Source organism: Solea solea (assembly GCF_958295425.1).
Source record: "Solea solea chromosome 4 unlocalized genomic scaffold, fSolSol10.1 SUPER_4_unloc_3, whole genome shotgun sequence".
Classification (NCBI taxonomy): domain Eukaryota; kingdom Metazoa; phylum Chordata; class Actinopteri; order Pleuronectiformes; family Soleidae; genus Solea; species Solea solea.
In genome coordinates this window covers 590,684-606,019 of record NW_026704011.1, presented here as the reverse complement: position 1 = coordinate 606,019, position 15,336 = coordinate 590,684, and the positions used below count along the sequence as shown (strand labels likewise).

General features: G+C 43.5%; 1 protein-coding gene and 1 long non-coding RNA gene across 3 annotated transcripts; one reads left to right on the top strand and one right to left on the bottom strand.

The window, feature by feature from the left end:
* Positions 1-7,592: 7,592 nt before the first annotated feature.
* Positions 7,593-10,524, bottom strand: LOC131449249 (PWWP domain-containing DNA repair factor 3A-like). Of its 2 annotated transcripts, XM_058622091.1 has the most exons (6): positions 10,286-10,524; positions 9,537-9,687; positions 8,891-8,986; positions 8,624-8,809; positions 8,411-8,499; positions 7,593-8,298 (listed from the first exon to the last, which is right to left on the bottom strand). In XM_058622091.1, exons 3-6 carry the CDS (start codon positions 8,906-8,908, stop codon positions 8,172-8,174), a joined length of 420 nt encoding a protein of 139 aa, XP_058478074.1. In that variant the 5' UTR covers positions 8,909-8,986; positions 9,537-9,687; positions 10,286-10,524; the 3' UTR covers positions 7,593-8,171. The 2 variants fall into 2 exon arrangements, with proteins under 2 accessions (XP_058478074.1, XP_058478075.1); XM_058622092.1 differs by having other exon boundaries at positions 9,537-10,481.
* An 815-nt stretch (positions 10,525-11,339) lies between these two features.
* Positions 11,340-14,252, top strand: LOC131449250 (uncharacterized). The gene is made up of 8 exons (XR_009234260.1): positions 11,340-12,112; positions 12,190-12,418; positions 12,505-12,775; positions 12,867-13,045; positions 13,162-13,238; positions 13,328-13,423; positions 13,506-13,654; positions 13,842-14,252. It is a non-coding gene; the product is annotated as an uncharacterized LOC131449250 (long non-coding RNA).
* The last annotated feature ends 1,084 nt before the right edge of the window (positions 14,253-15,336 follow it).

Below are 15,336 nucleotides of genomic sequence, written 5' to 3'. Positions count from 1 at the left end.
AAATTGTTTGAGTTAATAAACTTAATTGGTTTCCTAAATGGTTAAAGTTGAAGTAACTCATTCCCCGCAGACAAGATACATTCTCAACATTAACTTCATAAAACCAGAGACCATTATGGCTACATTGTTGAAATGAAAGAAACACACTCAGTGCAAACATAGCCACAATCTGGAAATATAAAATGAGGTGGCCCCGTGACCCTGCCGACACCGAGGCTCATTTCATCACCGTGGACAGCGCTATGAAATCACGGCACACATTGACAAATGAACTCATGTGCATGCTCAAGCTACAATACAATTTCAAATGCATTCTTTTCTTCTTTTTTTTTAGATACAAGGAAGTGCGGTGCGCCCGGCCCCGCCAGGATCCCACCTCAGCCCGGCGCGTGTCGGTCTTCACTTAAGCCGCGCGGCGTGGCGCGGCACACAGGCGCACACTCCATATCCACACTCCGGCTCAACGCGCACCGCAGCCACTGAACCACCAGGCTCCTCAGTCACAGCGCACATGTTTTCAATAATAAGCCCCGCCCCAAACATTTCAAGCTTTCACACCTGATTGGCTGACCATTGTGCCAATATTTAAACTCCTGTGTTGACAGCCGCACCAGAGGGACAGATCACAGATGTAAGTTTGACGTTACTTTGTTTCCTTGTTTATTCACTGACATCAGTCTTCTTCTCATCTCTTGTCTTTAATGAAACGATCACAGTCACCTGTTTGTGTCTCACTCTCTGTTTGCAGCATCAACGCAAACCTGCTACAAAACCCGGACTGGTATTCATGGACGGACTGAACTGGATTCGGTTTGATGGTGTGAGTACAACAGAAACTCATCACAACCAAACAGAAACAAACACACTTAACACTTAATTGTAAGTGTACACTCAAACTTTAACACTTTTTTTTATCATATGACATTTAAACTAATATTTAAATAAACATTTAGTTTGGAATGAGTATCAAGTAAAACCTGAAGTGGAGCTCCACTGAATATTATTATTATTATTATTATTATTATTATTATTATTATTGTTACTAAGTGATGACGAAAAAAACCCAGGTCAGTATTTTGTAACCTAAGAAAACCAATGTGATGTAAGTAATTATTGAAAAGGCTATTTATTAATTTAAATAATTAATGACACTTAAGTCGTTATTTAATGGTGTATTTATTAATATAAATCATCTAAAAAGGCTTGGGTTTCTAGTAACTAACTGGTGCTAACTAACTCAGCAGCCAGGAGTCACACTGTGAGTGGCTAATTGGAAGAATCAGTAGAGGAGAGGAAAGTAGAGGAAACCAGGTGCATGTACAGTGAATTTGGTCAATATTGCTTCTTGCAATAAAGAGTTACAGGGTGCTGTCACATTTCGGCAGGGCCTGCCGAGAAGTGACTGCACCCTGTAACTCTGGATTGTTCGGGCTTACATTCTCTATCTTTTCAGCATTAGCAGTCGAGGAAAACAGGTGCATGTACAATGAATTTGGTCAGTATCGCTCCTTCAAACAACGACTTATAGGGTGTACCCTGTATACAGTATTATATCTACCAGTAGACCTACGCTCACTACCTCTTAACCGATGCGCGTTCCCGTCGGAGGCAGTCATTTTTCGGCAAGGTTCAATGTGTTGTGCCTTCAGATGGTGTTCTGCACACTTTGGTTGCGCTGATTTGAGTTCCTTTTGCTTTCTTAGCATGGCCTTTCTGCTGATCTTTGACCTCAACATGGCATCACTGGATATTTTCTGTTTGTCACACCGTGGTTGTGCAAGCAGTTTGTAAAAATACTACCAGTAACCATGCCACATTAAAAGCTCCTTGAATCACCTTTCTTCCTAATGCTGATAGTCTGTTTGAACTTGATTTGGGCGTCCTGATCATGTCTACCTGCCTAAATGCAATGACTTACTGCCATGTGATTGGCTCCTTCAATCAGTGTGTTCATAAACAGAAAATGTGTACCTAATAAATTGGCAGATGTGTGTTTAAATCCAACCAGGAAGGAATATAGAAAGCAGTTTATAGTAGACATGTAGTTTTTCCTCTGCAGTTATAGGTGGGTGGAGTTTGCACTGCAGCTTCTGTGGCGTTTGTTTTGTTCACCGTTGTTGGAACGAGCCACTCCATATCCACACTCCGGCGCACCGCTGCCGCTGAACCACCAGGCTCCTCAGTTGCGACACGTACCGCAGCCACAGCACACGGCACCGAGATCCCACCTCGGCCCGGCGCGTGTCGGTCCTCACTTAAGCCGCGCGGCGGGGCACACAGTCAGCGCAAACACGACACGTACCGCCACCGCAGCGCCAAACGCACAGCAGCCGCGGAATCAGCGTCTCAGCAGACGCCATCCCTGCCGTGAAAACGCGGAAACACACTAAACTACAAACAACGCCACATTTCACAAATAATACATGCAACATGTTTACCTTTTTATTGACAGTGCTTCTATTTGACTATTGCAAGTAGTGATGATGACATCATGTTTTCTTTTTTAAGTTGAATGATTTGTCTGAATACACTGAAAACACTGAACATGTGTTTGTTCCCTTTTCAGGATGAGTTGGAAGCAACCCAAGAGGGGCAGTGGCCCTGGTGGCAGTAGTGAATGAAGATCAGGTTCCTGCAGGAGTTCCCTTTGAAACTCACCATGTGTCTCTGGTCCTCACAATCAGGTTGTAATGGCTCACACACTGATCTACGCTCTCCATTTGAAGTTGTCAGAAGTAGAATGTAATAATTTGATTTAGTAGAAAGAAAAGAGTCAATTCAACTTAAGTATTAACATTTGTATAAAGAAGATCATTTCAGTTCAGATAAATCCGTTTCACATAAGTGTCACATACTTAGTAGTTTTCATTAACTGAATGGAATTAGTACAATGCACTTTACCCAAGTTACTTTAACAACAAATACTTGAGTTACTTGTACTCAAATCAAATACTTTTGTATGCTTAAATTGTTTGAGTTAATAAACTTAATTGGTTTCCTAAATGGTTAAAGTTGAAGTAACTCATTCCCCGCAGACAAGATACATTCTCAACATTAACTTCATAAAACCAGAGACCATTATGGCTACATTGTTGAAATGAAAGAAACACACTCAGTGCAAACATAGCCACAATCTGGAAATATAAAATGAGGTGGCCCCGTGACGCTGCCGACACCGAGGCTCATTTCATCACCGTGGACAGCGCTATGAAATCATGGCACACATTGACAAATGAACTCATGTGCATGCTCAAGCTACAATACAATTTCAAATGCATTCTTTTCTTTTTTTCTTTAGATACAAGGAAGTGCGGTGCGCCCGGCCCCGCCAGGATCCCACCTCAGCCCGGCGCGTGTCGGTCTTCACTTAAGCCGCGCGGCGTGGCGCGGCACACAGGCGCACACTCCATATCCACACTCCGGCTCAACGCGCACCGCAGCCACTGAACCACCAGGCTCCTCAGTCACAGCGCACATGTTTTCAATAATAAGCCCCGCCCCAAACATTTCAAGCTTTCACACCTGATTGGCTGACCATTGTGCCAATATTTAAACTCCTGTGTTGACAGCCGCACCAGAGGGACAGATCACAGATGTAAGTTTGACGTTACTTTGTTTCCTTGTTTCTTCACTGACATCAGTCTTCTTCTCATCTCTTGTCTTTAATGAAACGATCACAGTCACCTGTTTGTGTCTCACTCTCTGTTTGCAGCATCAACGCAAACCTGCTACAAAACCCGGACTGGTATTCATGGACGGACTGAACTGGATTTGGTTTGCTGATGTGAGTACAACAGAAACTCATCACAACCAAACAGAAACAAACACACTTAACACTTAATTGTAAGTGTACACTCAAACTTTAACACTTTTTTTTTATCATATGACATTTAAACTAATATTTAAATAAACATTTAGTTTGGAATGAGTATCAAGTAAAACCTGAAGTGGAGCTCCACTGAATATTATTATTATTATTATTATTATTATTATTATTGTTACTAAGTGATGACGAAAAAAACCCAGGTCAGTATTTTGTAACCTAAGAAAACCAATGTGATGTAAGTAATTATTGAAAAGGCTATTTATTAATTTAAATAATTAATGACACTTAAGTCGTTATTTAATGGTGTATTTATTAATATAAATCATCTAAAAAGGCTTGGGTTTCTAGTAACTAACTGGTGCGCGTTCCCGTCGGAGGCAGTCATTTTTCGGCAAGGTTCAATGTGTTGTGCCTTCAGATGGTGTTCTGCACACTTTGGTTGCGCTGATTTGAGTTCCTTTTGCTTTCTTAGCATGGCCTTTCTGCTGATCTTTGACCTCAACATGGCATCACTGGATATTTTCTGTTTGTCACACCGTGGTTGTGCAAGCAGTTTGTAAAAATACTACCAGTAACCATGCCACATTAAAAGCTCCTTGAATCACCTTTCTTCCTAATGCTGATAGTCTGTTTGAACTTGATTTGGGCGTCCTGATCATGTCTACCTGCCTAAATGCAATGACTTACTGCCATGTGATTGGCTCCTTCAATCAGTGTGTTCATAAACAGAAAATGTGTACCTAATAAATTGGCAGATGTGTGTTTAAATCCAACCAGGAAGGAATATAGAAAGCAGTTTATAGTAGACATGTAGTTTTTCCTCTGCAGTTATAGGTGGGTGGAGTTTGCACTGCAGCTTCTGTGGCGTTTGTTTTGTTCACCGTTGTTGGAACGAGCCACTCCATATCCACACTCCGGCGCACCGCTGCCGCTGAACCACCAGGCTCCTCAGTTGCGACACGTACCGCAGCCACAGCACACGGCACCGAGATCCCACCTCGGCCCGGCGCGTGTCGGTCCTCACTTAAGCCGCGCGGCGGGGCACACAGTCAGCGCAAACACGACACGTACCGCCACCGCAGCGCCAAACGCACAGCAGCCGCGGAATCAGCGTCTCAGCAGACGCCATCCCTGCCGTGAAAACGCGGAAACACACTAAACTACAAACAACGCCACATTTCACAAATAATACATGCAACATGTTTACCTTTTTATTGACAGTGCTTCTATTTGACTATTGCATCGCAAGTAGTGATGATGACATCATGTTTTCTTTTTTAAGTTGAATGATTTGTCTGAATACACTGAAAACACTGAACATGTGTTTGTTCCCTTTTCAGGATGAGTTGGAAGCAACCCAAGAGGGGCAGTGGCCCTGGTGGCAGTAGTGAATGAAGATCAGGTTAGTTTACTGGCCTGAGTACAGTCCTCACAGTTTAAGTGAGGACACGCACCGCGGCCGCGGAACCACAAGGCTCCCCAGTTACGAGAGGTACCGCCGCCACAGCGCACGGCACCGGAACCGCAGCCGCGGAGCGCACGGAGCGCACAGCAGCCACGGAGCCCGCGCAAACCGAGATACATTCAAGATACATTCTCAACATTAACTTCATAAAAAAAGTGCGGTGCGCCCGGCCCCGCCTCGGCCCGGCGCGTGTCGGTCTTCACTTAAGCCGCGCAGCGTGGCGCAGCGCACAGGCGCACCCTCCATATCCGCACAACGGCGCGACGCGCACCGCAGCCGCTGAACCACCAGGCTCCTCAGTTGCCACACGTACCGCAGCCACAGCACACGGCACCGAGATCCCACCTCGGCCCGGCGCGTGTCGGTCCTCACTTAAGCCGCGCGGCGGGGCACACAGTCAGCGCAAACACGACACGTACCGCCACCGCAGCGCCAAACGCACAGCAGCCGCGGAATCAGCGTCTCAGCAGACGCCATCCCTGCCGTGAAAACGCGGAAACACACTAAACTACAAACCACGCCACATTTCACAAATAATACATGCAACATGTTTACCTTTTTATTGACAGTGCTTCTATTTGACTATTGCATCGCAAGTAGTGATGATGACATCATGTTTTCTTTTTTAAGTTGAATGATTTGTCTGAATACACTGAAAACACTGAACATGTGTTTGTTCCCTTTTCAGGATGAGTTGGAAGCAACCCAAGAGGGGCAGTGGCCCTGGTGGCAGTAGTGAATGAAGATCAGGTTAGTTTACTGGCCTGAGTACAGTCCTCACAGTTTAAGTGAGGACACGCACCGCGGCCGCGGAACCACAAGGCTCCCCAGTTACGAGAGGTACCGCCGCCACAGCGCACGGCACCGGAACCGCAGCCGCGGAGCGCACGGAGCGCACAGCAGCCACGGAGCCCGCGCAAACCGAGATACATTCAAGATACATTCTCAACATTAACTTCATAAAAAAAGTGCGGTGCGCCCGGCCCCGCCTCGGCCCGGCGCGTGTCGGTCTTCACTTAAGCCGCGCAGCGTGGCGCAGCGCACAGGCGCACCCTCCATATCCGCACAACGGCGCGACGCGCACCGCAGCCGCTGAACCACCAGGCTCCTCAGTTGCGACACGTACCGCAGCCACAGCACACGGCACCGAGATCCCACCTCGGCCCGGCGCGTGTCGGTCCTCACTTAAGCCGCGCGGCGGGGCACACAGTCAGCGCAAACACGACACGTACCGCCGCCGCAGCGCCAAACGCACAGCAGCCGCGGAACCAGCGTCTCAGCAGACGCCATCCCTGCCGTGAAAACGCGGAAACACACTAAACTACAAACAACGCCGCATTTCACAAATAATACATGCAACATGTTTACCTTTTTATTGACAGTGCTTCTATTTGACTATTGCATCGCAAGTAGTGATGATGACATCATGTTTTCTTTTTTAAGTTGAATGATTTGTCTGAAAGGCGACAAAGACCGGAAGCTCCAATTAACGCTGCGTTTGTGTGTGTATCTGCGTCATTACCTCGTTTATGAAACCCTGAAGTTTCAGAACAAACAGTTCAGCCACTGCTGAGAAAATAGTGTTGTATTGTTGTCCTGGGCTCTGCCAAGCGGATCTGCACTTCCCGACAAGTAGGTCCAGCTGCAGACCCGCAGACCACTCAACGAAACGCCCCTTTACTCAACGAAACGCCCCTTCACTCAACGAAACGCCCCTTTACTCAACGAAACGCCCCTTCACACTACACGACACTCTGATTGGCTCTCAAGAGACTGCGTCTGAAACGTGATGACGTTTACTAACGTGATAACGTCTTCTTTTATTGAAACTTTATTTACACACGCGTATCTCATAGACACTTGTTGACAGAGACTTTTATCCCGGTGTGCGACAGGAATAGAGAAGAATAAATACTCGTGTTGACTTTTGTGAACACAGAAATGTACTTTCTGTGAAATTTGTGAATAATTAATGTCACTTTGTAAAGTATGAAATGTTATAGCCAAACTGCTAAAATATATAAATGCCGATTGGAAAAGTTCTTTGAACATCACGTTTACACAATATAGTATCACGTTTTTGTGATATAATTATCACGTTTATACAATATAATATCACGTTTATGTGATATAATTATCACGTTTATACAATATAATTATCACGTTTATACAATATAATATCACGTTTATACAATATAATTATCACGTTTATACAATATAATATCACGTTTATACAATATAATTATCACGTTTATACAATATAATATCACGTTTATACAATGTTTATACAATATAATATCACGTTTATACAATATAATATCACGTTTATACAATATAATATCACAAATTCCACTTTGAACACACACTTTGAATAATTTCATTTGTTTTTGCAAACTTCCAACATCATGGCAACCTGTATGTTACAAAAAGGTGTGTTTAATATAGGCCTACATTTATTGAATGTCTTATTAGTCTGTAGTTTGACATGTTGTTCAACTGGACAGAACAACGATTAGAACTAATAAAAGTCTACTTGATCAGGTTTTTAACCTGAAAGAAACCCTCCTTAAATTCTGTGCTGGTGTGGTCCAGGTGGTGGTAGACAGAAGTTAAGTAGACAAGATCTGCTGAGTATGTCATTAAGGAGATGTTACCTATTTCCAGGAAGATATGTGAAACATTGGTATCTGAATCAAACCCAGCCAGTTGGACATCAGTAGGTCTTTTGATGAAAGTAAAACAAATGCACTGAAACCCTTGATTCTGCACAGGAAGTTGTATAACTTTCAAATCCATGTAATGAATACAAGTGTTGAATGATATATTTTCTTTCTTTTATACACAACAGACTATCCAGCAGACACATTCACTACCCAGGGATTACAGGCGCCTGAGGAATTCCTTAGACTCCAAGGCTTTCTTGTAATTGCTCAGGAAGATATCCAGGTTCTGCCTCGCTTTTGAGGAAATGTGGCTCTGAAGCTGTTCCCCAAGCTGGGTTATCTCGCTGACAAGACAAAATGATATAGCAAAATAATTAAGTCGTTAAAGACACTCAAATACATAATAAGATATAAACTGAAAATTAGATTAACAGTTTCCTAAACTATCCGGCTTACCTTGAGTCAAACTCTGTGCCACGCATGTACATCTCCTTGGCTTTGTCCAGGGAGATGGAGTGAACAGCTCCGAGGGCGTATACTGTTGCCTGTGGCATGAAGATTAAGATTTAAGATGGTGTTAGACAGTGACCATGTGTTAAAAGGAGACAGACATATGCAGTCACATAAAACATGTAGTCTACAAATCAGTGTCAGTGTCTGAGATCTCACCTCTGGCAAAAGTACATCCATTACGAATGCCACTGGATCTGCAGACTTCTTGTCTGTCTCAGTACGTTCGAGTACTTCAGACAAGAAGTGCATGACTTTGTCCACTTGTTCATCATCTTCAAAAAGAAGGATGACCCTGTCCTGTTTCTTGGCCCAAGGAGACACCGTGTTGCCTGTGATGATGTTCTATAAAAATTGTATAGGATTTTAGTTTGGGTATTCATATACAAATACACAAACACCACACTAAATGCCATTGTCACTCACTTTAAGGTGTTGCAGCATGCCCTGATCCTCTGTGATTACACTGGTTAACAGACAACATGCCTCGCGTCACTTCTGTTGGGCTTGTTGGGCCCTTTCCTAAAATTAAATTACACATAATATGCAACACTGAATAGATGTGATTAAGAACTTTGAATAAGACATTTTCTTTCCCTGATTATTTGCACTTCCTCTGATATGAGGTGTCATCCTGGCTGGCAACTTGTTTGGCCACAGTAACATCACTGCCCTAAATGGATATACAGATAAGCCTGAGAGGCAAATTGTTACATTATTTCTGAGAACAATCATTATTATCAGGGGCATCTATAAAATGCAGGAATCTTGAAACTTTTTCTCAATATCTAAATTCTCAACAAGAGTGAAAATAAAATACACATTGACTTAAGATTCTACACACATGAAGTACAGTACACATAGATGAAATGGCTCCAGCATTAGTTTACTTTACTTTACTTATTTTGAGTTTCTGATACTCAAATGGATGAGTTGAATAGTTTGATGGTCACAGTTATCCATGGCCAGGACAAACAGAAATAACATCACATTTCATAATACATAAGGCTCATGGGGAAATTAAAGCCTTTCAGCGTTGAAATGAAAAAATATTTGATAATTTAGGACTTACCACCGTACTCCACCATTGACCTTTGGTGTCCCTGCAGATGGGACACAAGCTTTGCATAGCTCCCCTTTTTTGTGCAGATCGGACCCTGATAAGTGTCCGAGTCGGATCTCCTCAGCTCAGGGTCTGCTCCTTCACTGAACGTAGTGTTGCTCTATAAGAGAAAATGTAAATTAAAATTGTATTTTGTATTTTTTATCATGGAAACATTATTAATCCAGAATCAAGTAGTAATGAACTGGACTGCATTTGCCTTTAAGACTTTCCCTGTCCTAAAATATAAGCAGGCTAACTGAAATAAATCAAATCAAATGACACTGTTGACTGTGATTCAACAGAACTTCTAATTTCTAAACATGAAAAATATTATTCATCATCAAATCTTTTATCTTAACAATTGTAGAACTGAGGTCACACGTTTTCAAATGAGCAAAGCTGTCATTTAAAGATTAAAAAACAGATAAATACTAATATATAGAGGTCATATAGTTTATCTTATACGTTTCTTGGTTGAGATGATGAGACAATGTTATATTGTCAATGTTATAACCTGTACATATAAATGAAAGAAAAAAAGGAAAAAAAAGAAAAAAGGGAGAAAATCGCTGCGTCTTGCTTGCTGTTACAATCCCTATCGTTACAGCATGCAGACATAACTGGTTAATAAACCGCACTTAATTGATATAATGGATACAAATAATGACTATTCATCCAGTGTTCAATATCTAAATGTGTTTTTTATCCATTCTTACCTTTTCCTCCGTTATTTTCCCCATGTTTTAACCGTGTTACTTTTTCGGGTTCCCTCTTCATACTCGGTCAACGTAAACTTCATCACGTTTCAGACGCAGTCTCTTGAGAGCCAATCAGAGTGTCGGGTAGTGTGAGGGGGTGTTTCGTTGAGTGTGAGGGGGCGTTTCGTTGAGTAAAGGGGCGTTTCGTTGAGTGAAGGGGCGTTTCGTTGAGTAAAGGGGCGTTTCGTTGAGTGGTCTGCGGGTCTGCAGCTAGACCCTTCTCCTTCCCGAAGCTGATGATGTCATCAGAAATCCTCAACACTCCTCTCACCACCGTAGCTCCTCCTGGTGCGGGCACTACTCCGGGCACATCCGGTTGCGTAAATTCAACCGCAGAAGAAGAACTAGTCTCGTTGTAGCTGCTGAGCATATCGGTTGAGAACATGTCTTCGAAAAAAAGATCAGTTTGCTCTGTTCTGGGTTGTAGTAAACAAGGACAGACGCTCCACAAGCTCCCCACCAATGAGCAAACAAAAGCTCAGTGGATATTGTTCATTTTTGATGGGAATGTGCCTGCTACATTTCCCAAAATTCTCCATGTATGTGGCAACCACTTCACGGAGGATTGTTACACAAACTTCGCGCAATACAAAGCAGGGCACAGCACCACACTTCGCCTCAAAGAAGGAGCAGTACCTACAATACATGCTGGATTACCTGCAGCACAAGTAAGTATTTCAAACAGTAATACTGTCTTTGTGTGCTCGTTCTGCCGTTTAGCATTAGCGATAGCCGGCTACATGCTAAGCTACACGCGTTCGCTCGTGTTTCAATTGCGTGTATGGGTATGGTAAACACGGCTGTATTGTGGGTGACTAACCGGGGAGCACAGAGCTAAGCAGGCTTATCGATGTAGAAGTTTGGGACCGTGTTCGCTCGTTTCAATTGCGTGTATGCGTCTCTCCATGCCGGTAAACACGGCTGTATTGTGGGTGACTGACCGGGGAGCACAGAGCTAAGCAGGCTTATCGATGTAGAAGTTTGGGACCGTGTTCGCTCGTTTCAATTGCGTGTATGCGTCTCTCCATGCCGGTAAACACGGCTGTATTGTGGGTGACTGACCGGGGAGCACAGAGCTAAGCAGGCTTATCGATGTAGAAGTTTGGGACCGTGTTCGCTCGTTTCAATTGCGTGTATGCGTCTCTCCATGCCGGTAAACACGGCTGTATTGTGGGTGACTGACCGGGGAGCACAGAGCTAAGCAGGCTTATCGATGTAGAAGTTTGGGACCGTGTTCGCTCGTTTCAATTGCGTGTATGCGTCTCTCCATGCCGGTAAACACGGCTGTATTGTGGGTGACTAACCGGGGAGCACAGAGCTAAGCAGGCTAATCGCTGTAGAAGTTTGGGACCGTGTTCGCTCGTTTCAGTTGCGTGTATGCGTCTCTCCATGCCGATAAACACGGCTGTATTTTGGGTGACTATCCGGGGAGCACAGAGCTAAGCAGGTGAATCGCTGTAGAAGTTTGGGACCGTGTTCGCTCGTTTCAATTGCGTGCATGTGTCTCTCTCACTTGTAAACACAACGTTATTCAGGCGGTGTTGGAAACGTGTGTTTATGTTAAAGTAGGGAACAAGTTATAGTCGAATTGGGGCAGATTCAGGAAAGTTAATGAAGTAGAAAGCCAGTCTTTTGAGCATGATCTGTATTATTGTTTTAACCTTTACTATTTTCCATACCAGGATCGTTTTATCCACACGGGCACACAAACAGAAGCTCCAAGTGTGAGAACATGTGCCACTCAACTGTCAATTGGGACCTTGAAAGCACACGTGCACAGCCAAAGTAAGTAGAATTGAAATTTCATAAGAACCAAATTATTGAAGAGCATGAAATGTTCACACATTGTATCTACTCCATAGGGACCCAGACACCAGTGTTGTCACATGAGACTGCTGGCACACAAACCACACTACCGGAGTACATGTTTTCATCCACACCTATAAAGGTGCCAGGGTTTGGACCACAAAAAAGAGCAGGTGTTGAGTCAGAGGAGGAAGAGGGATTCACCTCACCAGAGTCACAAGTCGACCCAAATGACCCAACCTTTACTCCTGGCGGATCCCTAACAACACATGATTCAACAATGTTGTAAGTACTGACTTCAAGTTCACTAGGCATGTCACTTCAGATCAAAGAAGTGAGGCTAAATGCTTTTTGTCTTGTTACATTTGTAGGACGGAAAGTGCTGTATACATGGATAAAAAATGCATTGTATTTGAGTCCTGCCTGAGGGAGCTTTTTGACACATGTCCAGTGTGCAAGAGAAATTGCGAAGTGCAGCAGCAACAGAAGGGCACGTATGTTGCATTTCATCAAACGTGTCCAAAATGCAACTACTCCAGGAAGTGGCAAAGTCAGCCCATGATTAAGAACACCCCAGTTGGCAATGTACAGTTATCTGCTGCTACATATTTCACTGGTGCATCCTTCATCCAGCTGGAAAAGGTATTACTATTAATGTTTTGTCGTCCAAATCATATGACACTTTCGACCAATAAACAATTACTAAACACTGTTTGTATTATTGTTATGTTAGCTATGCCGCGCCTTGCAGCTCCAGATTTCTCATTATGACACCTTCCGGAAACATGCAAGGAAATACCTGGAACCTGCAATCGTCCACAAGTGGAAGAGTGACCAGCAGGTCCTTTTCTCCACATTGAAACCGGGGGGGGAAAGTTCAAGTTGCAGGAGACATGCGTGCAGATTCTCCAGGTAATGAAAAAAATCAGACCATCATCAAAATCATAAATACCACTTGTAAACATAAAAAAAATATCAATCACTAGTTTTTTTCAAGAAATGAATTCATATTGTTCTGTTTACTTCAGGGCACTCTGCAAAATTTGGGAGCTATTCCTTGATGCACATGGACAGCAACAAAATTTTGGACCTCCAGCTAGTTCAGGTGTGTAGGATTCTCGTGACATTTTACTTTGAAGAAAGATATGTTTTTAATTTGTTGCTTCTACTTTGTGTTTGCAATTCTCTCAACAGAGCAATGAAGTGGGTGGTAGCTACCACATGGAAAAGGAGGGACTACGACGAAGTCTGTACTACAGTGCAACGTCCTCAACATCGGGCCCAGAGAAGGTGGCAAAGTGGACATCATAACCGTTGGAACTAAAAATCAAAACAAGACTGTCTCATTGATTGGAATCTTTATATTACATAGGTTGTACCTTGCATCCATGCATCACAACGAAAATTCCAGCCGTGAGCAGGCAACAACAGCTTTAGGCCAAGCTGTCTACAGAGTGTCGTATTCGAAGGCCAAGAAGGGAGAACCCACCGCAAAGCCGGTCAAAACAGACCCCACGTACAGTAAGTCACTAAAATGTTTTACAAATACTGACAAACTTTTTTTGGCTTTTTTTTCTTTCTTATTAACTTAAATTAACACCTAACACAACAAATAACACATTTAAATTTAAATAGCTGAAAATGTAATGACACAGTAAAGAAATTACTGTCTGAATGTAATGTCATGGTTCTCTGTTACATTTTAAAGACTATGTGGCTGAATTGATGAGGCTGGTGTTCGAGGAGGTGATGGAGGACCCAGAGTCTTTCGCTGAGGACATGAGGAAGATCGCCATCCCAGAGACCCTGTCAGCCCAGTATGACAGACCCTCAAAGGAGGAAGTCATTGCCTCACACGTGACCCGCTTCAGTCAAGGGGTGGGCGGAAGCCAACATATTGTCCAGCCAGATCAGGAAACTCCTGGCGTATCCGACACACGACGGGATGACAACTCGTACACGTCGTCCCAAATATCCCCAGCACCAGCTGACAAAGCTGCGGTATGCTAAATGCCGGTAGCGACTGGAAAGTGGATAGAAATGTAAAAAAATTAAATGCTGCTCTTGCACTGTGCACATTTTGTGTAAAAAGTTTTTATTAAACATTTCTAAGACACAATTCTTTTATCACTTATGTGTGTTATGATTTAAATATGCCTCTTATTTGTATGTTACATACATACTCGTGTATTGTTCTTCCCCGCAAAGGCCCATAGTCTGCCCGGTAGATGTTGTTCATGTTCTGCAGTGTGTATGGGTTCAAACAGTTAGGCTCCAGGCCTGGATGGTAGATCATGCATGTTGGTGTGTCCGGAAGTTCATTCATTCTTCGGATAACCTAAAAAGGGGCAGAGCAATACTGTTACAGTAATGGCATAGAGTCATTAGGTGAAAATAGCTGGATCACTCAAAAAAGTGATGGATTATTACTGTAAAAAGGTTGGTACAATCATAGTTACAGACAGGATTAAAGAAAATGGAGCTACATTATAGGGCACTGGCCTAATTACAGGATTGAAAATAGTTAAATTTGTACTACATTGCACGGCTGCTGTGCGTTGATGGTCCCTAAATGAGACCACGGTTGTTGAGAGCGATGGGTCGGACTTTGTACAAGCCGTGATCGTGCACCTATCTCGGGGTGGAGAAGGAGGAGGGTGCCGTTGGATCTGGAGCGAATGTCTGTTGAATATCCAACCTGGAACTGATTTCAGCGCGGTACGTTGTCGGAGGTGATCAGCTCCGCCTCTGCGGACGCTCGGTGCTCACAGTGCCCAGGGCAGAGCAGCGTTACCTCGGCCTGTCCTGATGAAATGATCCGCTGGCTCAGACGTCTCACAGATGCTTGGTGTGATCCATAGATTTGTGGTTGACGTGTTACTTTGTTTTTAATGTAAACACTTTGTATATTATTACTAATAATTGATTTTACCTTCGAATTTTAGGTTTATATTAAAGTGGCACGGCCATTGTATATGTATTTGTTAAAATCCCAAGTCTCCTCCTCACCTGCCTCATCACTGGCACACCTACCTGGACCACACCCCTAATCCTATATAACCCGCCCCTTCCGCCCTTTGACCCCCCTATTTTCCCTCCAAGCAATCCACGAGAACAAAGGGACACTGGCTGTGAGTTTTATGGACGTTCACTCATTTAATGATTCATTTGGTTGATACTACATCTTGTATGAAGACTTACTT